This window comes from Cryptomeria japonica, chromosome 10 (genome assembly GCF_030272615.1).
Source record: "Cryptomeria japonica chromosome 10, Sugi_1.0, whole genome shotgun sequence".
NCBI classification, from domain to species: domain Eukaryota; kingdom Viridiplantae; phylum Streptophyta; class Pinopsida; order Cupressales; family Cupressaceae; genus Cryptomeria; species Cryptomeria japonica.
In genome coordinates, this window is record NC_081414.1 from 751444238 (window position 1) to 751472179 (window position 27942).

The following is a 27942-nucleotide window of genomic DNA, read 5'->3' on the forward strand; positions in this document are numbered from 1 at the left end:
CCGGTTTTGCTTCTTCATTTCAAGAATTGTTGCATTATTGGAGAAGCATTTTGCATATTTAAGAAAGGTATGTTCTCTTTCCTTTCTTCCCTTCATTTTATTATTTTCTTGTTTCTTTATTTTTCGTTATTAGTTGCATTTTTGGCATGTGATGTTCTTCCACTATAAATTGGTTTTTGTGAAAGAAATCTTCCCCTTAATATGCAATTGTTGAATTGCATTGTTCTTCCCAAAATTCCCTCCTAACTTGTATTTGGGATTTTTAATCTCAATTACAAGTTCGCTGGAAATTCTTGTTCTTCCCCTACAGTTAAGGAATTTAATCATTTTTGGTTAAAATTCCAAGCTTGAAAAGTGTGAAATACCCCTCCCTTGCAAATTCGGGTTTTAAAAACCGGATTACATGTTGAAAAGTTCTTCCCATTTTCATGAAAATGACTTTCCCGGATATTCCCATTTCTATCTATTCATGTTCCCCATATCCGTACTTTCCATTTCCATCATTTCCCGCAAGTCAAAATCTCATTTTTCGTCCATTTCTCCGTTTTCAAATTTACAAGTGTACTTGTATTTGGGTTTTACCCCGATTGCATGTATGTCCTTTCCAACTTGTTTACTTGCGAAAATTCTCCCAAGATCCGAAATTGGTCAAAGTCAAGATTTTCCCATTTCTACATATCTCCCCTCTTCCTCTCACAAAACCGTGAAATTCAGAAATCAAAGTTTTACCCATTTGAAGAAGGAAGAATGATATTTGCAGTTGACTATGATGTTGCCTTAACTCTTTTAAGTCTTCATCACAACATTCCAGTTTCACAATCAATGTTAGATTTGCCGGCATCTCCAACTCCAAAGAAAATGAAATACAAATATGACAAATACCAGAATGAGGTTGCACCTTCCTAGGTTTCTTCTCCTTTGGATTGCATCAGGGACACGGAAATAGGGCACGTTGATATGGTAGAATTCATCAACAGGGTAGAAGATCCACAGGATAACAACTTGCAGCGGCTGTTGGACAGCCATATCCATCATGCATCTTCCTTCCCAGTGGCTGCCCTAGAACCTGAGTTCGTTCTTGCATGTGCCCATCATTTTGATAAGGAATTAAGAGTCATCAAAAATGATGATGGTGAAGCTATAATTCGCCTTGATGCGGATACAATCGAGAAGGTTTTCAGAATACCTCCTGCACCTGTTTATATGGAAATCACCAAAGAAAGTGCAGCGGAGTATTATGTGAAAAGGGAAAAAGATTGCAAGCGACACATCAATAGGTGGATCCAAGAGTCACGTCCTTCCTTCTCAAGATGGGCAAAGTTGTACCGTTGTGATTTCAAGTGGGAGATAGGAGACACCATCACTCTTCTCAGTAGGATGTTGGGCCTTGAGCACTCCAATGTCTTTGAGCCATGGATGTATCAATTCATTATGTTCATACGGCAGTTGCATCACATTTCATGGGGTGAAATCATCAGCAATGCTTTGTGCGAACAACTTGCAGCAGTTACTACCACATTGACCTTCTTCATGAATTCTTATTTGGTATATTTAGCAACGTCACTTAGACACTTTCCAGGTCTTTCTACCAAGGGTGATCGCTCACTTATACCAGTTTGGGAATATTATGACCAGTTGCCATTGAAACCCAGCAGACTGCATTTCAGAAGAGTCCAAGATGCATTCTTCGAATATTTCATGTGTCAGTTTGACATGGATCTCAGGAACAAAAGAGTATCAGATGAGGCATGGGTCAAGGTGTCTGAGTATGGGTGTTTGTTCCTGCAATTTCCCACCTTCACCTATATGAGGATTGGATGCTATGATGGTCAGCCATACATGCTTCCAAGATACCCAACCGATAAGATAATTCTTATGGAGTTGGGAAGACAGATCATGGCTGTTCATACTTTTCAGTCTGCTAGACACAAGGTTGGAATGGGGATCTCTAGCACAAACCCATTGAAAATTGGTCGATACTCCCTTGTCACATCTGTGAAGGCTAAGGCCATGGAGGCTGAATTGCAGGAAATCAAGCTTAAGAGGTTCAAACCTAGAGCTAATTTTGATTATAGAGGTATGAAGGAGAAGATCAAGAAATCCTTTGTGCATGTTCATCGCATTGAAGACATCTGGGTAGATCTCCGCACGGAAGCCGAAGTTCTGAAGATGGATTACTGCAGGCTCACTGTTGAGCAAATTGTTGACTTGAACTTGGCGGATATCCCACAAGGGATGATCGATGATGGGCATATACTTGATCCTGAATACACTTCACGAAGGGTTGAGGAAGCTCCACTTCCTTTGATCCAATGGTCACACAAGGAGTGCGTCTCCATCCTTGACAGATTTCAGCCTATCTTGGCCAACACTAACGCATGGCTGAAAAGTAATGCTGTTAAACTTATCAAAATCAAGGTTGTTAAAGAAGATGATTCTACAGGGCCTCTTGGACGGAATTCTGAGATTCAGATTGATAACAAGGAGGGTGCTTCATCTTCAGGCACAAGGACCAAGTTACGAGTTAGTCGTGCAGTAGTGCTTCCTCTTGAGGAGATGACTACTCGTGGGAAGGAAAAATCAGGGTTCCATGTTCGGGTGATCGATCTAGATAATCCAGAAAAGGGGTAGCAATCTGACGATGCGCCTAAGTCTCCAGTTTTAGACTCACCTCACGAGGTCATTCCTCCAGTTTCCATTGAGACGCCTCTTTCTCCTCCTGATTTGCTCGTAGATGAGTCTCCTCAGAATGCAGTTCCCATTTCAGCATACGAGCCTTCTCCTGATCAACAACGAGAAAGTGTGTTGAAAGTTCCTGAAGATAATCCCACTTGCATTCAGTTATCAGAAATTGATACTTCCACTTCTGGTTTTGAAGAATTCATGAGGCAATCTTCATGTCCATTGGTAACTGAGCAAACCATGGTCGCCATTCAAACAGATATTCCTCCCAGGGTGACCACGGTAATTCAAACAGAAACTGCTTCTCCTTTGCCTATGGCTGCTACTGGCAGTGAGTTGATGACTTTGCCTCCATGGCTTAGTTCTTTCACCCCGAAAAGGAAGAAGCAAGAGATCTCACTTGATGCCTTTGACTACTAGCAACTCAAACAGTCCAGATCCAAAGTTGCTATGAAGGCAAAGACTATCTCTAGGGTAACTGTTGATAGCAACAAGATGAAAGTAGCTGAAATTGTGGAACCTATTGCAGATAAACCACTTGATGAAATGTCAGCTACTGATTATAAGGTTACAAGGGTAGAATTGGGCAAGCAAACACATGAGGTCATTAAACATGATGCTCAATTTTCTGTTGCTTCACTAGTGCAAAGGTGTGACGATCTTCTTGCAAAGAAAGACAAGCTAGAAGAAGAAAACTGACAGCTCATGGCAGCTATTCATAAAATCACAAAACCTGCTGCTGAAGGGAGTAACTCCATAGGTTCTTCTGGTTCCCAAGAATCAACTCGTGGAGTGGAAAGGGCTGCTCACAAAGTACAAGCACTGGATTCCTGGGTTGATCAGCTTCATGATCAATGTGTACAAGTGGTAAAAGACATTTTTCAAATAATGTCTAAGTTGGAAACCATTGAGGAGAAATTGGATCAGACTTCTAACACTTTCAAAAAGAATTTGGAAAGCGTTGAGAAAAGTCTGGCAATCTGGCATACCATGCCCCAACAACAGCTGAGTATTTTGCAGGAGCACGCCATCATCTCTTCCAAGGTCATGTACTTGGAATTTGATGAACTCATGGAAAACAAGACCCTTGTTCTTAAATCCCTCATTGAGGAGATCAGTGATGCAAAGAGATTCCGGGATGAAGTCTATCGAGGTATTGTCTCACATTGTGAAAGGGCCTCTTGCAATATAGTAAGTTAGGATGGAGAGCTGATTCCAGAAGAAGAGGTTCTTGCTGATTTATAGATGAGGATTCATAATGAATGGAGGAGCGAACAATTCTCGGCAACTTCAATTCAAGCATTGATGAAACACCAAGCCTTTTTGCATGAGATCCAGTCTATCCTGGATAAAGACAATTCCGCGCTCCTCCGCTGTCACGACACTATTGTGAAGACTATGGTTGTTGCTAAGAACACCCATTAACCGAATCCTGAGGAACTACAAGCGAGCATCCGGAAATTTCAAGGATTCGTGTCTTCGCAAAATTCAACTTAAGTGTTTTTTAACGCCTAGTTGAATTCTCCCTCTTTTGTAATTTTTAGTTGTAATTTTGTTTTGACAAGTTACATGTAAAAGTATTTTATGTAAAATGCAAGTTACACATTACTTGCACTTTTGTAATTACATGTAAGGCAACTACAAGTTGTGCCGATTAGGACTGTAGTTGGAATAAGTCTTAGTTAGTTAGAGTAACTCTTAGTTAGTTAATGAAGTCTCAGTTATTTATTGAATGAGTCTTGGTGGTTGAGAGAATCTCTCAAGTTAGTTAGGATCCTCCCACCTTTTTCTCAAGGCTCCTCTTCTATAAATACTTGAGAGGTCCATTGTAAATATATTTTTTGGAAAGCAAGCAAAAACTCTGCCAAATTTACAGCAAGAAGTCTTTGAGCTTATGTATGTGAATTGAAGGTTTTGAAGAATAAGAAAGAAGGATTACTTAAGTTTTGAGTCTTTAAGCTACATGTTTGAGTTTGAATCTTTTTATTTCTTCTATGCAAAGTGTTTCTAAAGGAGCTTAGTCCAATCTGATTTGAAGTCTTTGAGCTGCAAGTAGAGAAGATTAATTAAAATAGGAAACTCTCTTGAAGGAGCAGCAAGTCTTTGAGCTTGCGTCCATTCTTGAGAAAAATTATTGTTTGATAAGAAACAACACCAAGTCTTTGAGCTTGCATTAGTTCTTGTCTTTGTGTTGAAAGAATAGATTATTCCAGTCTTTGAGTTGTTATCTTTTATTCGTTGTAAAATTTAGTATAGCAAAGGGTAGATAGGACTTCCAATAGTCAAGTCTTTGAGCTTGATATTGCTGTCCCATCCCGAAGGAAGTGACGGAAGTCTTTGCGCTTTCAGGAAACTTCATTTCCTTTCTCTCATTTCACTTGAAAGTAGTTACTACTGTTCATTTTCAATCGCTATCCTTTTTTGTGAAGAGAAAAGTATATTGTCTTTCTTGAAGAAAGAAGGAAGACTGCTGTCCCATCCCGTTTTTATTTCAGTTTTAGTTAGATAGGGGGAGCCTTCCCTTAATTAGGAGAGTTTTTACTCGTGTGCTGTGGTTGAAACCACAATTTTGTATATTTCCCCCAATGTACAAAATTTTCAACCAACACTAGGCACAACTATGTGGCTGGAAATGAAGTTTCAGTCTGAAGACAACCTGATATATTCAGAAAAATATCAAAATTAGTGCCAATAAGTATACCACAATTTTGAAAATGCTTGGAAAAGGGTGTGGAAAAGTCTGATTTTTAGTTCTTAAAGTTTGAAGACACCCTTCCAAGGTCCAACAATGGCTGCCCAATGTCTAAAGACAACCTGCAACTTCAATAAATTAGTCATTTAAACTTGTCGCAGTCATAGGAAACACTTGTATTTGATGGATTTCACCTTCCCAAAGTGAAATTTGTCAAATCTGGGCACAAACAAAGGGCCGGTAAAAAAATATCTAAGTGTGAAGACAAATCTGAAAGTGAAGTTTCAGATTTAGATTAGCAATGGAAGCTCCACCAGATGCCCAAAAAACTCATAAGGATGATGCACAAGTGAAATTTCCCAAGTGGGCAAGTGGCTAGAAATGAAAACCAGTCTGAAGACAACCTGCAACTATGGAGTTTCAGACTGTAACAACAATGGCAACCCTTGAAAATGCACTGAAAAATCCTCCAAATAACCCTTAACCAAAATCGCCTTAGTGTGGAAAAGCTGGGCAATGAAGAATAACTCTGAAAATGTGTTCCCAGCCAACAATGGAGGTCAAATCACTCCTAGCAAGGTCTGAAAATAATGGCAGCCCCTTAACACAAAAATATCACTAAAATTTATAAGGATATGGAGGAATCAGCCTCCCAAATAAAATCACCCAAGACATGAAAATCGTCCTCCAAGCTTGCTGTAATGGTCTCCAAACATGGCGTCCAGGTCGGATTGGGCAAACAAATACTTCAAATCCGCAACTTCAACTCCAACAATGGTTTCAACTTGACACTTGGGCAAAAATCGCCCAACTGGGACCTCCAAAACTGTCACATCAACAACTTATAATGTTATTTTATTGCTGGGCAGGCATACTTAAAACACATTTTCACCTTGAAACTTCACCACACAAGCAATGTGGGATAAAAATTTGATACTTATACTTGCTTGGGGAAAATCGATTTGCTTCTAGAAGTATCTAATCATTAAATGTTTATTGCAAATCATTTATTAATTGTTTTTTGATTTTTTAAATAATCATTAACACTTGCAAAAAACAATTAAATTGGGTCACTTTATTAAAATATTTTAAATTTAGATCAAAATTGACCCTTGGGGGGAAAATCGCCCCATGTTGGGATAAAAATCCCAATGAAAACTTATTAAAAATCATTAAAATGGTCTTTGGGGGAAAATCGACTTGTCTGGATAGCAATCCGGACTCAAAATCTTCAATTTGCACTTGTCCGTACTAAAATCCACAAAAAACCGTCATGAAAAGCTTTGGTGGAAAATCGATAGTCATTAGGAATACTCACTTAAGTCATCCGCAATTTCATCCACACTCCCTAGGGGAAATTCAAAGGTAGTCAGGAAAATTCCCAACACTTAGACAAAATTTAATCATCCTTGTGGAAAATCGACCCTAGTATGGATTCTCAATGGTGGAAAAACGGGGCATGTCTGGATTCCAAGGGAAATCCATGTCCAGTCTGGATTTTGAGTGGGGGAATATCATGGGTAGTCAGGAATATGAGGGGAAAAGCACCTCTAGTCTGGAATTTTGACCTTTTGACCCTTAGAATATGGATTTTCATTCGAAATATGATGATTTTTCCACTCAAAACCACTAGGAAACTTCAAAACTCAATAAAACTCGTCTGGACTTAGGCAAATTCATCAAAAATTTGAGTGAAAACAAGGAAACCTATCGGGATAAAGTGCAAAATCAACTTGAATAACTTCCTAGGAGCGAGAAAACAACTCCTAAAGGTCCTGAAACACCTTGGCACTCAAAAATCACCGACGTGGACGTTCAAAAACACACTTACGCTCAAATGTCAACGCAACACCTAGTAAGAATAAATCAAAATCCTAAGGCAACCCCTAGACTTAAGGCAAAACTTAGGATCACTCTAACATTTTGACATTTTAAACATGCAATCCTATTCAAAATTCAAAAATCCTCTCATCAGCAAAGGCAAACACTAGGAAATTAGGCAAAACTTATACTCTAAAAAGTGAAAAGTGGGGGGACCCCATTTGCAATGGGGTGATGTGTGGAGACGTCACAACAGGTACATAAATTCTTTTGTCCAAAGTTTCCTATACATTTTGATATGGGATTCGGGAGATTTTCTTAGAGAGGGAAGTAAAAGATCTGGTTAAGCTTATCTTTTTAGGCACTTGGATAAGAAGAAAATTAAATAACCTCTTGAGGAACATGAAGCTCATGTTGTGACTCTTAACAAGGTTATGAAAGATTAGTGTTTGTAGTCATGGAACAGCACTCTACTCTTGAGGACGAAGTAATGACGAAAGGAAACACAACTTTAGGAACTTCTTAGAAGCAATTGGTCAGGGCAGCAAGAGGTTTGATATTGGAAAATGAATTTTAGGAAAATGAATTTTTAGCTCCCAGCTGTATCAGAGTAGAGTGGATGAAGTTGGATAGTGAGTTCATCTTTCACATAAAGCAGCCTCCGAGTAAAATTGAAATTTCAAGGGCAAAAAAAAAATGGTGGAGTTTGCAGAAATTTTCCCATAATCTGATAAATTGGACAGATGGACACACCAACTCCCTAAGTTGATTTGGGATCCTAGAATTTGTAGAGGTATAGTTGAAATGAGTTGAAAAATCGAATCAAATTTGTTCGAGGACAAGTGATTTCTGGGAAGGGCGGACTGTCATGTCCCCTTTTGAGCTGAGGAAATAATTTAGTAGTTTAATAAGTTGTCCAAAAAGTAACTTTATGTGCATCAAAAGACAACTTATATTTTATTAGTATATTATAAAGTACCAAAAAGAGTTATCATTAATTGTTCTTAAAAGGAGGTCTCAAGTGTGGTTAAAAAGTGTTGGTAGGACCAAGCTCCCATAAGTGATTATTTAAAAAAGATTCTATTATAATTATATCACTTTGAGGAAATATACAATAAATGAATATAAAAAATATAATGTTTTAACAAGGGATTTCTTTTCATTTTAACAATTTCTACTTTGTGAGTTCTTTCTTTTCAGCCCAAGGAAGAAACCCTTTGGAAAAATGGTTTCAAAGTTGAAAAATCTCCCAGCCATTTGAGTAATTCCATCTAGTGTTTACTTGTAGGCTGTGAGTCTTTTCTTTTAAAAACTGGTCGTAAAGTTATTGATTGAAGCTATAAATCAGTGAGGTGACAAATAGGGGACCTCATCCCCAACATGGACGCACAACAATAACATCCCAATAGGGGTTTGAGCCTTGGTGGCAAGAACCATAATGCCAGAATTCAACCATCATACCATGCCATTATGCGCTTAGGGATTACTTGTGAGTTTATAGCGTATTGTATTTTTAGATTTACAGTTGGTGTGGTGTGAAAAATTTACAAAAAAAAAATAAAAAAATATATGGGTTTTTTAAAAGTTTGTTTTTGGATGAAGATTTCATTTATTTCAATGTGTTTTGCGAATAACAATTTCGATAGGGTGGGGGGCCCCTGCTATTCTAAGGGGCCTAAGAGGTAGATTAGTTGTTCTTTTGGGGGGTTATATTGCCTATCTGTATGGTTTGTCTATAATTGAGCAAAAGCGATTGCCCCTACTATTCTAATGGGTGGATGGGTAGGGAGCCCTTAGCCGGGAGAGCCTGGCTGTTTTTGTGGAAGTTTGTGGTTGGATTTTCCTAATCTTTTGTAGGCTGTACACCATTAAGAAAAGAGAGATTGGCAGTAAAGTGGTTGTAGCACTTGCCATCAACAGATTTCAGCATTAAATCCACCTGTACCATCCTTTATGTTAATCGTATTAGTTACAATCTGATTCACAACAGTATTAAGGGAGTGTGGGGTGCCGTACCTTGCCATTAAGGGGCCATACAGAACTGTAATCAGTTTCAAATCAGCAATTTCTGATTTAGTTTAGGATTGTTTGATGTCATTCATCCTATTTGGGGTTGTGTTGACGTGTATTTTGTACACAGCCTAACACAGAATAAAATACCCAAGGGTACCTTATCCTCTCTTGAATAAAGTTTCCGAATGCTGAAGATATCGCGAAAAGGATCAATCGGAGAAACTTCAAGGTTCTTGTATGTAGGATCTCTACGTGTGGATAAGCTCTCTGTGGTATGATGTGATTTGCTGGAATCACAAGGGGACTTACATTTGATGATTGAACTTCTGATTTGCCTTTGAATATTGTTGGAACACAGGATCTTACTGCCTTAGATTTGAAAAATGGAAAAAAGATGAGGGCGAAGAGAGGATCTAATCCTAATACTAAGAATGTAGGAGCAATGATTGATCTTTGATGAAACTCTAACTAGGTCTTGTTTTGACATCGCAGGACCATCTCCACAAGGCTAGTGCGATCTTCGAAGGGAAGCTTTATGATGTTCAAATCATCACTGCAGGCATAGACACCATCAGGTTGATGCATATCAATGAAGAAGCGACAATTGAAGTTAAGCTTAAGCTGAACGATTCCAGTTGACTACACAAGGCAAGTCTGCAATCAACAAACTGCTAGTAGTATGGATATGCAAATTTCACCATCAATCAAGCATATTTCTTCCACTCATCTAATAACATGAAATCAAATATGAGAAGTATAAAGACCATGCAAATTGTCGAATCGACCCATAAATTTCACCATTTCTTCAATGAAGTTACAAGTCTTTTACAACAACATCTTGGCAACAATCTTGGCCTTCTCTCTCTACTCTACTCTAATTACTATTCTATCAACTAGCTAACTACTCTCTATTTGTCTTCTAACCGCTTTCCAACTCCTTCCTAACTGCCTTTACAAAATGAAATGCCAGGGCTTATATAGTGCCCTCAATACAATTCGATGGCTTAGATCAATTCGAGATCAATGGCCAAGATTCAACAATGAAAACCCTAATTAGGGTTTGTTACAACCATTACATAACATTTAATGCTTGACCAATGATAAAATTGTATTGCTTGGACATATGTCCTCTCTAGAAAAATCGACCAATGGATAGCCGGGGTAGGTACATCAGAGTTTGTGCCACCTTCCATGAGTTAGGTACATTGAATCTGGACATGCTGAGGTGGACCACACTGACTGGAGAAGTGATGACTAGGATGCCACCTCGTGTGACACTTGTAACTTGGTAAATATTCAACTTGATGTTGTTGAGAAGCTAGCTTTAATTAATTCTTCTGGAACTATCTGCTTCTTCAACGAACCCTTGCTCTGACTTCTTGTGTCCTTGATTTGCAGGATGATGATGTACCTCGCCTTGGAATGCTAGACTGGAGGAGGCCACCCTTGTCCTTGCTTGATCGTCCTTGAGGAGACCGTCCTTGATCTGGCTTGATTTTCCTTGAGGAGAACCTTCCGACTTGTAGATCCTTCGAGCTTGGGAGTCGCCATCTTGATACCTACACAACATTTCAAAATTAGTAATATATCTTGAAATCTAAAAATTAAACTTTAAAAGGAAGATTCAAGATTTTAATTAGGAAACTTCATGATAAATCTTGAGTTATCATTCCCAAATTAACCATGCAATACTTAGACTTTTCTAAAAAATGTCTAAAAAAAATCAAACCTTGAATAAGGGTGTCAAGATGATTTTGCCATACCTCTTCTTGAGAATTAACTCTAAGAAATGATGTAAAAATAGATGAATTTTGCTAGGCAAAGTGTAGATCAAAGCTCTCCCTTGGATACAATGCACCTCCTTTAGCTTGGAAAAGAACTCCACCTTCCTCTTCAAAAATCTGGAAATTCGCCTTCAAATACCTTCAAAACATCTGGAATTTATCCTCCAATCTAGCAAGAAATACGCCTCTCTAATAGCCTTCAAGGTGAATTTCGCCTTCCTCAAATTGCTCATCAAGTTCGCATGAGAGATAATGCAAGAATGATTTGAATTGTGAAAAAAAAACACCTCCAATATATAGAGCGCTCACCTTCCACTTACCCATGAGGCCGACCTTGCAAGTAAAGGCAAAAAATAAATAAAATTAAAAAAAGGAAGAGGCCGACTTGATAAAATGAATAAAAATAATACCTCAAGCGCTTCATCTTTTAATTTTAATTTAATAAAAATTAATTTTAAATGCCTTTATAATTAAAATTTTGATTTTTCTAAGGCTCAAAAATTAATTTATTAAATGCCATGCGCCTTTATTAAATGCCAATTTAATTGAAATTTTTTAAAATATTTTGAAGTTTTTAACGAATTTGGCATCTAATGCGATTTGCTAAAATAAGGCAAAAAATAACGAATGTTGATAACTTCGCTCTGGTCCCTTGGAGAGGGACAGGAGCGCTTTTGCCAATTGTCATCGAAATTTGTGGTCCTTGCAACTCCATTCCACCCCGAAGCACTTTAAGTATCATTCCAAACTTGTGCTTTGGCCTAGATTCATCCAAACTTGGCGAGAAGGACTGGATATTAGGTTTTTCGCCCTGGTCCCTTGGAGAGGGACAGGAGCTATTTTGCAAATCCAAGCTTATCCGTCCTTTGTTAGCCTTCCAAATTATATTCAATGGATAAATCATGTTTTCCTTGGTCTCTTCAAATCATAAAATTGTCTTGATCCTGCAAGAACAGTGCAAATTTGAAATTCAAGCTCCGGTCCTTCAGTGAGGGACGGGAGCACTTTTGCAATTACAAGCCAATTCGTCCTTTGCTAGCTTCGAAAATTATCTTCAACGGATCGATTGTGTCTTCCTCCACCCACCTCAAACGCGAAACTTGCTTTCCTTTTGCCAAAAACTTGCCTTGAGGGAAAATCGCTCTGGTCCCTTGGAGAGGGACAGGAGCGCCCTAGTCAATCACCTTGGTCCCTTGGAGAGGGACAGGAGCGAACTTGTTACTTAGGCAGATTTTCTTCATTGTGGCGTACTTAGGTTATATTCAACGGGCAAAACATACCTCCCTTGACCTCCTCAAATTGCGAAACCACTTAAATCTGGCAAGGATAATGCAATTTTGGAATTCAAGCTCCGGTCCTTCATTGAGGGACAGGAGCGAATTTTGTCCTCAAGGCCAAATCACTACAATTTTCATCTCAAAATTTCCTTGCTAGGGAAGATTCCACCTTACTTCATGCTATGAATAAAAGTTAATGTCCAAAAAAGGGTCTAAAATTGTGCATATAAAGAAAAGCGCTCTGGTCCTTCAGTGAGGGACAGGAGCGAATTTGACCTTCTAGGCAAAAACTTCATCATTTCATTGTTTTTGATCAAGTCTGGATGCTCTATCATGCTCATTTCGTCCTTCACCATGCTTTTGATGTCTCAATTTAACCAAACAAGGCCAGGAATGGCTCAAATAAGTATTTTCGCCCTTGTCCCTTGGTGAGGGACAGGAGCGCTTTGCCTTGGTCCCTTGGGGAGGGATAGGAGCGAAATTCGCTCTGGATCCTCAGTGAAGGACAGGAGCGAAATTTGACTTTTTGAACTCTCTATCAGGATAATTTTTATGGAATATAACATTTAATATACTTTAAGTTATATTCCATATATACTTTCAGGATGTTTGAGAGTGGTTTCAGACCTCCAGGAGTTATATTGCAAAATCTAGTTTTTTGAGGTTTTTCAGTTTCTAGACTTAGTCAAATTTCAGGATCAGGACATTCCAGACTTAGCCAAATTTCAGGATCAGGACCTAACTCAAGCCAGACTTGCTTATCCATGTGATCCCCTGGGCGACACTCAAAATGCAAAGGCTAACTGACAAAACCCTAAAAAACCTAAAAAGACAAACCCTAAAAAGCAAAAAAGCAAGGGTCCCCATTTGCAATGGGGCGATGTGTGAAAACGTCACAACAGGTTGTCTATACAAACTTGGATCGATGTAGTTGCATGTCGATTTTGGATAGTTGCATGTTAGTGGTCAATAATTGCATGTTAGTGATCAATAGTTGCATGTCAGTATTCAACAATTGCATGTCAGTGTTTAAAGTTTGTATGTCAGTTTTGGTAGTTGCATGTTGGGGTTTATACAGTGATTCATTATTCAAAGGTTTGCATCCATGTGTGATAGCCATATTGTTTGATTTGGAACTGATTATGTAGATTAGGTATTGTTATTAGTACTTGCCGTTAGGCAATGTACTATTGTAATGAGTTTTTTTTTTTCAATACTTAAACAGTTATTAAAACAAGTTGTTTACAACCAATTATATTTCAGTATTTTTTTGTTTGTAAAATTCATTTTCTTATCTTTAAGTGTAGTTTTATATTTTTTAAGTTTATGACAAAATTTTATTTTTTTTCTTAACAATGATTGGATAAAAAGTTTTTAGCTCTTATAGAGCGGTTTTTACAGAGACAAACAAGCAGAGATTATTTGGACTTTACCACTCCTTTCACTCCCTGAAATTTTGCGAGATTGGTGCATGCATCAACATTATTTTCTAAAAACTTATTTTTATTTATACGATTTTATTTTTGGAACAACAATTTACCGTTAATGAAATGCACAGGCTGCGTGCTTCCCAAGATTGTGAATAAACGTGTAGCAGAGAATTCACAGTACTTTTCCCTGCATTTGCAGACATAGAAAACTGTACTTGTGTATGATCAAATGCTGCTGGGTTTAGTCTTCTTAGTTTTATCTGCAACATAATTCCACCATGGACTGTTCTTTGCAATGCTTTTACATATCCTTTTCCTATTGTAGGCAGACTACAAATTAACAATCTTTATATGTCATTTCCCTTATCATGCCCACAAATAGAAAAACAACAAATTAAAATACAAATTACTCTTCCTTCAAAATTTGAAAGCAAATCTACTCACTTTTGACCTATTAGGTAATTTTAAAGGATATGATCTTTTTTCCACTCATCCGTTTGTGTTTTATATACAAATTTTTTTTATATGTAATATGTTCCGTAAAAGTTGGACTGTTAATCTCCCTTTTTCTGGTTGTTTTTAAGAACTCAAAGAGTGTTTTATTGGTATTAAACCCTCTTTCTTTGTGTGATTATTTGTTTTATTATTAAAAAATATTAAGAAACAAATATAATTAAATAGTCACATAACTATCATGATAGTATTTTTACTAATAATTTTATAAGTTGAATTCCCAATATGCATTACCTCCGCTGGAGATTCATTAAAAAGTGTTTGTGGGCAAATAAATTTTTTAAAAATGTAAATTTTATTGTTTATTATATTTTTATGAAATTGTTTTTTATTGTTAAAATAATATTTTATTAGAATAATATTATATCATTAAATTTTAATATTGCAATAATATTATATTATATATATTAGAATATTAAAATTAAATAATATAATAATACAATATATTATATGAAAATATATTTTATCAATTTTCATCCTTGTAAAATACAATTTAAAATTTATTTAATATTTCTTATTACAGTAATTTTTTGTAAACTTTTTTTTTTATTATAATAATTTAGTTATAATAATATAACATTTACAATTAATAATATTAAATTAAATATTTTTAAAATATTAAGTATAATTAGATTATTTTTTACTTTAAGATGATTTGCAAACATTAAGTTTAATTTATTATTATTTAAAGATAATATAATCATAAAATCATAAATTACTATTAATATTTTATATTAATAATGATAAATTAGACATATTGTCAAATAATAAATACATTAATAATTATATTTATTTTAATTATTATAATTAATTAATTACTATAAAATATTGATATTAATGTGGTAATTAAATTATATTCTATACTACATACTAATTAGATTTATTATAAATTATGGAAACAATCAGCTATGCTACTCAATGCTCATCTTATTAGATTTATTACTTCTACTTCAATATGAAAATGGCAAGTACTCACCACTATGTGGCACTTGTTTCTAATATACCTTGTGATTCATGATATTTATACCATTCAATGTTTATTACATAATGACTTTGTAAAATTGAATGGTTGAGCACTAGTTAAAGGTTGCTCTTGATTTTGTTTGAAGAACCTGGATGGTTTATCATTCGATCCATTTTAAATTGCATATCATTATCTGCTAATTTGGTGTTGATCTAGGATCCGCATGTTATTTGTCAGTTTGGCATCAATCAATCTTCAAGTACTTTACCCGTTTGGCATTGATTGGATATGCTTGTGATCCGTCAGTTTGGCATTGATTGGATATGCTTGTGATCTGTCAGTTTGGCATTGATTAGATCTGCTGGTAATTTGCCAATGGTATTGATCATATTTGCATATATATATATTTGATTGTAAATTGGATGGCTTGCCACCAATAAGTTTTGAAATTAATTGCTTAGTGGTCACATCCTAGTTTCCGTATGCTCTCACCTTGCCCTCATTGGGATCTTGGTGAACAAAAAGAACTTGGGTTTGTGTTGATTTACTAAATTCTGGTGAAATTCGACTAATATTCCTGCCATGAACATTACAAAAGATGTTGGTTCAGGCAGTCCTAAAAGCATATGGTTGCAGTTTCTAACAAGCTATTCTTGGTATGAAATGATGTCATAGCATGGGGATTAAAAATTTGGACTATTTTACCCTTTATATTCTTTCTTTCTTTTCATACTTAATTATTTTCCTTTCTAAAATTCTCAGCAATGTGTTTTTTTCTTTTTTAGGTTAATCTAAATTTATTCGAGCTCTGAGAATCTCAGTCTTTTTCAAAACAGCCTGATTCTCCACAAATTAACTGGTCTTTTCACTGCTGTTGTCTGCATAATTGGAGTAAATCAATACAGGGTGATTCCTCCTGTCACCAAGTGAGAACTTCCACCATTTCATCCTCCCCCATGTTGATGCTGTCATATCTGCCTGCAGAAACATTTTATGAGGATTCTCCTCTTTAAATTGTTTTCTCTCTACTGTCTCTGCAGGAGAAAGACCATCATATATCAAAATAAACACGAGTCATTTTAGATATGGTATTTAGAGCAGTGACATAATTTTATGTTGGACTGTTTAAAGCAATTGTCACGTCATTTTGAACTTTCTTACCAACTGCTGCCAATACATCCCTGATGCCTTTTATCTTGGTTTGATGATTGGAAATGGACTTGCCTTTGGTGATACTGAAAGAAAAATTATTAGAGGTTTCAGACTTCAACAGTCCATAATGTTTATATTAAACAAGCTTTGGAAGAAAATTTGCATAGGAAGAATAATTGAATCAATGTTTACACTTGTAGCACATGAAAAGGATGGATTTCATTGAAATATATATTTTTTTCTTTCTTTGTTCTTTCATATGTAGCCTTCAAGTTTTTAACCTTTCCTGATTCTTAAACAACTTTGTCATTTGTTAAATTCTGCATACAAGGAGCAAATTCATTAGCAACTGAAAAGAATCATTGTAAGGTTTGACAAGTTATGCAATCCCAATCTCTCTGTCATTTATATATCTAAACAACCTGGAATAGATTCATCTATGAGTATAGTACCAATTTGTTTTTTTAGGCTGAGTAGATTTTACCAGTCATTTTCAATTTTATAGCAGAAGGTCTTGTGTTGGTAATTACTCTTGTGTTCCCCATATATATTCTGGTTTGGAGCTCAACCACCCAGGATAACAGGTAAAAAAATTCCCAGCTTTGATTTGAGTTTCCTCAAAAGGTATCAGTGGATCAAAAGGGCCCAACTAACCTAATTACTGTCATCGACTCATCTGAAATGTTAAAAAATCGGGTGAAAGCCAACCTGCTTCCAGTCAACAACTCTTTTTTTAAAGGATTATCCAATAAGCTAAATAAATTTCCTGTTCTGACCTACAATAAAATTTTAGATTTTGGGAAGAAAGAAACATTATTCATGAATTCTTGTGTATAAGACAAAAAACATTTAACACCTGAACTATGTTTCCTGTGTTTTGCTTATTATTCTGCTTATTCTCAGTTTTAATCATGTGGATCTGAAATAGTCTCCCATTTTCTTTCAAAATGGCTTTATTTTTAACAATAACCAGCCTTTCCCTGATGTTTTCAGGTTTGTTTGAGTTGCCTGCTATAGATTGATTCCTCTCACCACTAGAAGAGAATTTCCACCCTGCTTCCTTGTTTATTTCCTTTATCTCATATTGGCCAGCAAACTTTATTTGAGGATATTATTGCCTTGAACTGTGTCACCTACAACTCTCTTGGTAGAATTGAGCATAGAAAAATGAGTGGTATTAAATGTAATTTCTAGGGTAGTGAATGTAATGGTATTAAATGTAATTGCCACTTAATCCTGAACTTCCTTACCAACTAATTATCCTTGCCCTATCATTGGAGTTGGAGTCATTGTATGTCATACTGAAAAAATGCAACTAGTCGAAAGAAATCAAACTATGAACATGTTTCCAATATAGATTACCATACACTAGTTTCATGTCCTCATGAGCTGGCATATTAGTTAATATTTCCATTAGGCTAGTTGCCAGCATGTATTTATCCATTTAAACCTCTTAAATAATCCCTCACGTGTACTTGGCCTGAGAAATGAAGATAGTTTTGGGCTTCTGCAAAACTTCCATTCCAAGACAGTAATGGATTAGTCCACTATCTGTCATATGAAAGTTCTTCAGGTGTTTAATCATTCTATGATTGCTGCCTGTAACGACCAAGTCTTTAATGTAAGCAACTACCATGGTCACTACTTTACCGTTGTGGACCTTGGTGTGCTGGCCTGAATTATCTAAATAATTCTGAAACCCTTTATGCAAGAAATATTCATTAGTCTTCATAAATATTCATCAATCTTCATATACTTGATACTAGGGTTTGTGATTCCACTAGAACACAGAGAAATGCCTTTTTGAGGTGATCCTTAAGATGCTCTTTGCAATTTTGAGGTTTCTGTTGTCGCAAAAGTTTGCACCCTTGTTGAACACTAGTGCTCAACAACCTTGTGGAACATGGAAACAACCTCCAAAGTGTGGGACCTTGCGCATATGAGGTTGAGTCTCCGGAGAAGGCCGGCTTCCTTTTCAATCAAAGTGCAGTGTTGGACTAACCCAACACTTGGAAAAGCCTATTTTAATGATTTAAAGGGAAAAGGGAGAGAAAGGAATGCTGAAAGGGAAATGTGAGGTGATGCACCTAGATTGAAATGATTTTTTTCCCTACCTATGATTGCACAAAACATTAATGAAGTAACCCAAAGCATACACAAATTCCTATCCTTAATCAGCCCCTAAGACATATATGAGATCAAGACATAATGGAGAACTGAGAGGAACTGAAACATCCATAGACAACTCCTATAAGCAGAGTTGATACAACATATAAATCAAACAAAACCAATAAGAAACAAATTCAAAACAAAGGCAAGGCAGTTCTTCACAAGCTAAATGAACTTGGAAAGAGGTCACAGGTTAACTTAATTGATGCAAAGCTAAGGTAAATTTACAGTTGCAAAAATCATGGAATTCTATAAGAGAAAAAAGGTAGACCAAAATTGCCTTTATAGATTAGGCATAACTCAGATAATACATTGGGTTCTGAAACCCAATCCAGCTAGGGTTAGGTTACAAAAAGGAGGATCAGATCCGAATAGATTGATCTAATGGTTGCATGCCCCGAAGATCCTCGCCGAATTGAGGAGCAACAATCCCTATAATTAAGGGAGCTCCTGCATTGGGATGGCATTTGAATGTCCTCTATTAGACCCATAAGTCTTTTCTCTGCAATAAATGAGCATGAGTGGCTGAGAGAAACGTCTGCAAGAGCATGGCAGTCGCCTTTGGCCCTCTGAAAGTGGTTGAGATTTTCGACCAATTTAGTCGGCAACCACCCTGCACACCTATTTGAATCTCAATGATCACCTCCAATTTAAATTCAGGCCATTAAATCTCCTTTTATCGCGCGTGGATGGATTCCCGAGATCATGCCACAAAAGCCGGGCCCATCAACTTAACAACCTCATTGCGGTATTGCAGCCAATGATAGAACCTACTCTTTGGTTGCTATGATACCGTGGTGACAAAACTCTTCATCATTAAAGTTACCGCTAGCGGACTATCGCTATATCGCAGGGGCCGAGCAGCAGTTAGGGATAACTGCTGCGACCCCGCGATACATATTATTTGCTCTTCCCTGCTGATCATCGCAGCATCACAAGGGTAAGAAACCGCTGGGACCTAACTGCTGCAACGGAGCGATGAGCATTCTTCTGGACCCCACCAAAGTCATTGCCATATCGCAGGGGGCCCTTAACCTTTCTTTCAAACCGCCGCGATAATGCGATGAAGCATTAGTGGCCATCACTATACCGCCAAGGGGAAACCATCATGGGCTTCGACTATTGCGACATAGCGATAAATAAAACAATTACCGCAATATCGCGGGGGAGAGCCAAAGGTAAGTCCAAACCACCGCGATATTGTGATAAGCAATACAAACTCCCGCCAGCCGGTAGTGAGTAAAAGGGGCAGGTAATATGAATGAAGAGGCCCCCCTCCAGCCGGTAGCCTTTGAGTGAAATGACTGCCACTTTCGGTCAACACCGAGAAAGAACAAGGCCAAAGATGAATAAGGCAAAATGCCTTAAGGGTTTAGGGTTTAGGCCTTAGGGAAATATGCAAGGTTTTCTTAGATCGGTTATTTGCATGGCTAAGGCTAACACAAAATTGGTCAACAGTTTCTTTATGTGTATTTCCTTAATCTCTTTCCCTCCAAGAAAAGCCTTACTGACATTTGAATAATGAACTTACTGCTTAAATTGGGAGGCTAAAGAAAGGACAAATCTGATGGTGATCGTTTGGGTCGTGTGTATAAGTTTCTTCAGAATCTATGCCTTCTTTCTTCCCATAGCCATTGCCCAAGTATCATTTCTTTGAATGGGTTCAATTTCTAAATCATTTCAGCTACTCACTTGTTTATCTCACCCCCCTCTTCAATGGTGGAAAAGTCTTTACCTTTTGATAGTTAACCCATGAGGGCAAAATTAATTGTCGATAACCATTGATTACAATCAAGAACTCTGACTTTGATCTTAATCAACTCCTGATTTCATTGGGTGGTCTTTCCTCCCATGGTTATTTGTACTTGGGTCAAATAATTTGGGTTTATCAACTTTGCATTTTCCCCTTTAATTATGTTCACAATTCTTGTACAGTTTAGTAACTTTTCAGATCCTAGGTTTCTTTTTACCCTATTAATTTTCTATTGTGAGAATGCATACAGTGTTTTTGAATTGGGGTGACCTGCTTAGGTCATTTACAGACATTCATATACTTTCTTATTTTCTCATTCCAAGTTCCCATCTTAGACCGCCTCTTCCCTTTCTGCTCAGGGAGTTTGTGTTATAAACAATTATCAAGTGACATTTTGCATCTTTATCTCTGGTGATTTTCTACAATCAACATTTGAATTTGGTATGCCATTTTACTTTGTTAAGTGTTAGACTTCGGTAGTTTGGCTACTCAGGTTGTTCCTCTGCTGGAAAGTGAATTTTACTGACATCAACATTCTTTTTCGCTTCACCAAAGATATATCTTGGGATGCATGGAACTTCTTTGGCATCAATTCATTTATTGAATGAGGCCTGATGGTTTCACTATGCCTAAGGAAGATACGTTTATTGCTTTGGTTGTTTGGGATGTGTATGGGCAGTGTGTATGCAGTAGATAAGTAGATAACTAACTATTGTCTTTCTACCTGTCAAAGCTTTATTGCGAAATCTCTGACAAATTTTGTTGAACTTGCTTCTTCCCTAAAAGGAGCAGCATCTTTGGTCTTCATTTTTTACTTGACCTTCTCCACAAGAGTTACTTTGATTCTTTCTGCAACTCCCATGTTATTGGTGTGTCAAGTAATTAGTTCTTCTTTGATTCCATTGAGACTGCTAAAATCCTTGGGGATCTTTTCTCCGCCCGTTGCCTGCTTTTAAGAATTTGATCTTCTCACTCCATTCATTTGATGTCTCCTGTTTGAACTTTTTTAATGCATTAAATGCTTGTGACTTTGTCTAAAGGAGATGGGTTTGAGCTAGACAAGTCAACTATGAAAATGATGAAGTACTTTGTTTCCTCTGGTGTGTTAGTTATAAAATGTCTTCACTTCTTTTCAAAGTTAAGAAAAGCTTTGAATGTGCAACTTCTTGTCTGTGTACTAATCCATATGAGAAGCAAAGTGAAGGTTTGTGGCAATAGTTTCAGGGAACATGGTAGGTTGGTCTGAGGAGCTAAAGTTGTGTAAGGCAGACAATTAGTATCCAAGAGAAAAGGTGGGGTATGGCCCTCACCTCATGTATTCCTAGTTCTTTTGGGTTCAAAAGCTTTCTAATTGGGAAGGTGTGATCCAAAAATGGATCAGTTAAGTTACTGAAAGAGTGAAAACTGCTAACTTGTCGCTAATGTTTGCCTGAAGACTTACTCTTGTACTTCACACTCTTAATGACTCATTTAGCAAGAAACATAACTAAATAGAGTTGCATAGATTAAATTGTCAGGTCAAAATAAAGATAGAGGTGCATTGAGTGATCCTAACACCCAGGGTGCTGATGTCATGCAAAAAAATAGGATGGGTGACGATTGGACCATAGTCAAACTCATCTAATGCAGAGATAATTAACAGAAACAGGGTCACCATGACCAAAACTCTGCCAGAGAGGACAAGAAAACAGAGTGTGCAGCATTTTGGGAAGTTGAAGCATTCCAGATTCCTCAGTTTTGGTCATTGAAGGATTTTTGGCTCCCTTCCAATGTTTCTTTAGTACTTTTTGTCTTAATATGTTTCCAAGAGAAGTCATTTTAATAACCATCTTTTCCTTAATGCTCCTTTGCAAATTGGTTGAGTTAAGCTATTACTGCTTCAGCCAATGAGCCTTAGAGGATTGATAGTGTGATTAGGGCATTATGAAAACAGTTGTAGGGCTTGTATACTGTTTGGACATTGTTGATTGTGCAAGAAACGACCATGGAGGTCTCTTGAAGGTACTGAACCATCATAGCAACTCATGAGATGATGCTTGAGCAGGTTATCTTTCACTCTTTGGATTTTTCTCCCAATTTGGGTTTCTCTATGTCAGTTGATTCTTTCATTGTTATTTGTTTTCTATGCTCTCTACTTGTTCATACATGCTTCCTTTCATTGCTATTTGCATTCATCGACACTATACTTCTTATTTAAGGATTATATTTAAATAAATCTACACATGGGATGGCAACTTCATCAATCAATTTCCATTAAGATTGAATAGTATTTTTATTGGTGAAATATGTTGTGGAACTGCACAAACAAAGCAGGCCATATTATACTAGATACTATTAATCTGCCAATTTCATTAGTACTTGTCAATTATTTGCACAATCAGCTGTTTCATTTATTTATACTGAATAGATCCCTGTGCATGTGGGGCACATATCAATCATGCAATGACTTGGGAATTGAGACATAAGAAATAACTAGCATTGACACTCTTAAAGGTGCTAGGTTTGTGCTGATAAACTGAACAGCACAGAGGGTCATAGCTAGATTTTTTCAACAGAAATATCAATCCATGGCCTTTTGGTATTTTCAGTGTATATTGTGGTCCTTTGTTTAAGCCCTTTTAAATGCGTATTGTAAGTTCCTAGGCCATGTTTTGATTCTACCCAATGTAAGCCCTTGTGATTTGTATATATTAAGTGCACAGGGTATGTGGAGGGGTATTTGCTTACAAATGCCACATGTTATAGGTGGTAGAGATTCAAATATATTAATTGTTGTTTTTATCCCATACTAGACCAATATAATTGTCTAGCTGCACTGCTACATACACAGGCGATTGGTATTTTGTAGCCTTGAGTTGCAGATGATAGTTTTATAACTTGTCTCCGACAAGATCAACAATAACCTGCAAGTTTTATGTTTGCTGATGTAGAGGGGAACTTTTGATTTGACCCTGTCACTGTTGACATTAGTGGCAACTTTATGTGTCTGCAATATGTTGTGCAGTTGGAAGAGATCTAGAGATTTCAACATATTCTTGCTGTGTATTCAACAAGGTTGTTTATTGCAAATATATGCATGGACAGGTCAAACTGTTTTGCTCAAATCTTGTCAAAGAGATGTTTATGTGTGCCATTAGAAGCTGCCACTTTTCTTATTTTGTTTCTGCATATTGTAAAATTTTAAGAAATGAGTTTGTTTCTGGTCTGGGAAGTATCAATTACAAACATGATTGTTGTCTGATGAATGAACATGCATGCTGAGGTAGCATTTATTGCAAATGGTTTATGCAAGGGTACCTTTTTGGCCCTCTCTCATCTGTCCATACTGAATTGGTAAGATTATTAAATCAAGGAAAAGTGAATATCTTCACAGAAACTCTAATTACCCTAAGTGTGGAGTTAACTTCAAACATGTAATGGTGAATTATTATCATACAACTATAAATAACCATGATTGAGAAGGAGCCCTTCTAAAAGGGGACATATGAACACAGAAAAGTACACTAGAAACCATTATATGTCATTGGATTAGAGAACAACCATTGCCATTCACATGGAGAACAACTCAAAAACAACAAATATAATTTATAATGGTGAAAAATGAGATTTGTCAGTCAGAGAATGTGAATATGGTTGTTAGAAAGGTTCAAATAAGATCTAATCCATGAGTAATATATTTTACCATAAAATTTAATGAATCTTTCATAGTAATAACTAATTACAATATAACCTTCTTCCTGAGTTGTGGGGTTTTCTGCTTATCTGTTTGTTGTTTGCTGTTTCACTGTTTTGCTGTTTTGCTCTTTGTCAGCTGTTTTTCTGCTGATCTTTTGCTGTAACTGGGTTTTAGGAGCCCTTTAAAACCTGATTACCCTTTAAATTTTTCATGAAAAAACAATAATAACCTTCCACTTTGAGGTGGATGATTGTTCCAAAACTTCTTTGCTTTTTTGTTTTTTTCTTATTGTAATTCTTTACTTGCTTTTGTTGTTAAAAAGATATGGAGAAAGAATGGAAAATGATTTTGCGTATCTTTGGAGCTCCATCTCTCTCTCTCTCTCTCTGGCCTGCGCTCCCCTACCTTCCCTCCATGTATCTACAAGATATAAAACTCAAATGATATTCACTGAGCAAGGTATTAATATCTTTCCACCTCCCTCTCTTTCTCTCCCCTCCCTCCCTGCCTTCCTCCCTCTGCACTCCATCCCCTGCCCCCATATACATTGATATGAACTGACCAAGGGATAATATCTATCGACCTCTCTCTCTTGCTCCTCCCCAACACCACCCCCCCCCCCCCCCCTTCTTTCCCCTCTCTATGTTCCCCCACCCCATGTATCTATAAGAATGAAACTTAAATGATATTAACATCTATTACATTGAACAGTGAACATTCAACATTGAGAACTTGGAAATTGAACTTGAAAATAGATTGATACAGTGAAATATGAATGGTGAACTGTATACATTTCTTTCTGTTGTTTCAAATGACTTGACGTGGTTGACACTAGTAGCTTGCCAAGATGTTGTCAATATATTGGGATTTCAATTTCATGGGGATGTCAGGATGCCCGCAAGTACACCTCTCCTGTGCCTGTCCCCTTCCACAAAATAGGAAATGCCCCAGGTGCATTAAAACAAATCTGGAACATCACTGAGACAAGAGAAAAATGCAGATGAAATGGAGAAATGTGAGATGCCCTCTCTGCGTTCCCACAATGTTTGGGATGTTTGGAACAGCCCCTGAGGGTTGGGAATGCGTCTTACAGAATACTGGCAAATTCTGTTGACATAGATTCTTCCATATATACGACTTATCTGTAAGAAGACTAAACACTGAAGAGCATGCTAAAATAAGAATAAAGGTAAAGATGTAATGTGGAGATAAGGCATTCATAACCATGAGAGAAAAAGTGATTGTTTCTGCTTTACTTAAATTTAGTCACACTTACACTTTGTAAATTGAACATTATAAAGCAAAATGGCTAGTTTGTCACCTTGAAGCTTGCTAATGGGTTTTTCCTTTTCTTGATAATTGGTTTCCCCAGTAATGGGTGCTACTTCTAAATTTTGTTCTTATAATAATCTGGCTAGTGGCTCTAAAAGATTCCACTGCGAGCAGAGAAAAAGATCATATTTTCAGTTTTCATTCTGAATAAATGTTTTGCTGTTCTTCCTCCATCGACAAGTATTCTCTTTGGTAGAAACTAGAAAACAAGCATTAGTCATGGTAAAACTTTTTTTTTTCCTTTTACTGAAAACAGGCTACTTTCTGTTTGTAGATCTGGTCCTTTTTGCTTATTTTTATATTATGTAAATGGATGAATGATACGTTTTTTTAATGGACTCAAATTTATTGATACAATATATTACTAAACAAACATTTGGTAAGAAGATTAAGCATCTGACCTGAGAGAGTTTAGAAAATCAAATATATTAGGCTAATAACTAACTACTGGAATTCACTCAAATCAATTTTATGTTGAACTTCTTATAGTTGGGGGAATGCTAGCCGTGACATTGAGGAGAAAATGTTTGCTCCATGTTGTGGCAAGACCTACTTAAATAGTTGATGCAAGTAAACATACAAATTCTGGCAGTGTCATACACCTCCATGGATCTGATGGTGGCATTGGACACTTATGGCAGTCTAACAAATCCTGGTGAAATTCTCTCCCATAAAATTGCCTACTGGGTAATTAATGATTAGGTTCTCAATGTTAATCTATGCCATCTTTAAGACATGGGCATGGAGGACATTAAGTACATCAAGTAAATAATCCTTATCTGTAATTAGAAATTACTAATCCCCTCTTCTTTGATCCTCAATAGATGCAACCTTGTGCCTTTACAGATCTTTATTTTATGGCTCTGATACTATTTTGAACTTGAGAGAGCACCTGATAGATGAGTTAACAAGTACATTGTTCAATATTAAATTTTTATGCTATTTATATGTGACAACTACCTAAAATTTTACCTGAACGATGTCTATAATAGAGATATTATACATCAAAATCCTAAGATAAATTCGTGTAACATTTACATTCAATTTTGGGTATGAACATAATTACAATATGATATTATGATATCCAATGAAAAACCATTCACATATTTTTTCAGGCAATGTTTTTACAAAATTTTGTTTTCAATCTTAAGATGCTTCTTTGGGAAGATGAATAATCGTTAGAGCAGCAAATGTAAACATGTTAAATATTTGCAGATAAATGTCCTGCTGATAATCAACATTCAATATCTCTGCATTTCGTTTATAATTTTAGTAGTTCTTTTCACAAAATTTCAACAGACTGACTGATTGAAATATAAGCTGGCTGTATACGAGAGTGCACACTATGACTATTTTATCTAGTCTGCTCTAGGTTTGCATTGTTGTCATTTGGACTTTATTGTGAGATTGCTACTAATTTGACATTTCTCTTTTATTTTAGAAATTGGAGAAGCTTCAGGATGAACAGCAGATTGAGAAGCCATTTGATCGCAAGTCAATGAAGTTCAGGTTCCCAGAACGAGAACGAAGTGGAAAAACTGTGGTCATGATAAAAAATTTGGGATTTGAGTATGATGATAAAGTGAGTGGCTATTCTTCTTGGTACATCAATCCATTTTTTAAAAACATAGCTTTTCGAAGTTCTTTTGCTTTTGTATTCTTTCTCATCCATCCAATTGGATGTATGAACTTAGGTCCTATTTAAGAAAGCAAACCTATTCATTGAAAGAGGTGAAAAAATTGCCATCATTGGTCCAAATGGATGTGGGAAGAGTACATTATTGAGGGTCATCATGGGTTACGAAGAGCCTACTCATGGGCAAGTTGGTCTTGGGGAGCATAATGTTTTCCCAAATTATTTCGAGCAAAATCAGGTAATGTTGCTACATTTTTATTTGCTATTCAGATTTGTTTAGGATGGACATTTCTTTTCCTTTTCATTGTTTTCTTTAAAAGAATTGAATGGTAGTGTCTAATGCTTTACCTCTTTTCTCATATAATGGGACTTATTTTGTTTTGGCTCGCTAATCCTTTCTCCATCCTGCATATGTGCATGTGCATCTGTTCTTTGATAAAAGACCAATTAATTGATTTTAATTGTTAACTCAAAGAGTTCATTTTATTATTACATATTGAAAAATATCCTTGGCTGGCATGATCATATGTGAGTATATTGACCTATTTGTGGTCAAGTAAAATGGATATAGGTTATATATGTAATTATGTAGGCTTCAAAGCCAAGTTAGGATTTGGAATTTTTCCCATTGAATGTCAGGGATCATGGAGTAAATTTTTGCTGGTTTTAAATGAATACATTGCATGTGGTAGTGGAATTCTTCTTTCTATCATCTCAGTTCCTTTGAATGTTCCCCACTGGTTGCAGTCAAACAAGGAATCTAAAGAATGGGATAATAGCATAGATTCGTGAATGCATTTCTTGAGGTTATGAAATTATAGTTAACCGGGTAGACAGACACCAATATCGATCCAAATGTCAAAGTGCTCACAAAATGCTTCTAGGGTTATGTCCTACTCCTGTCATGCCAAGGAAGTCTATGTCTGCTCTCCAAAGGCTGCCTTCAACAATTTTATTTTGAGTTGAACAAAATTCTATACCAATTCTCAAATGGAGTTCTTCTTCCATGAGAATGAGATACTGGGGATGAGGACTTATATGAGAAATA

The 27942-nt window shown here is 36.5% G+C and overlaps 1 protein-coding gene across 3 annotated transcripts in view; it reads left to right on the forward strand.

Moving 5' to 3' along the window:
* LOC131076206 (ABC transporter F family member 5) overlaps positions 1-27942 on the forward strand; it is a 162478-nt gene that overhangs the window by 15401 nt on the left and 119135 nt on the right. For all 3 annotated transcript variants that reach the window (XM_058013286.2, XM_058013276.2, XM_058013267.2), the window contains exons 3-4: positions 26700-26840; positions 26953-27132. In XM_058013286.2, the coding sequence (XP_057869269.1) occupies positions 26700-26840; positions 26953-27132 (321 nt within the window). The remainder of the gene's footprint in view (positions 1-26699; positions 26841-26952; positions 27133-27942) is intronic.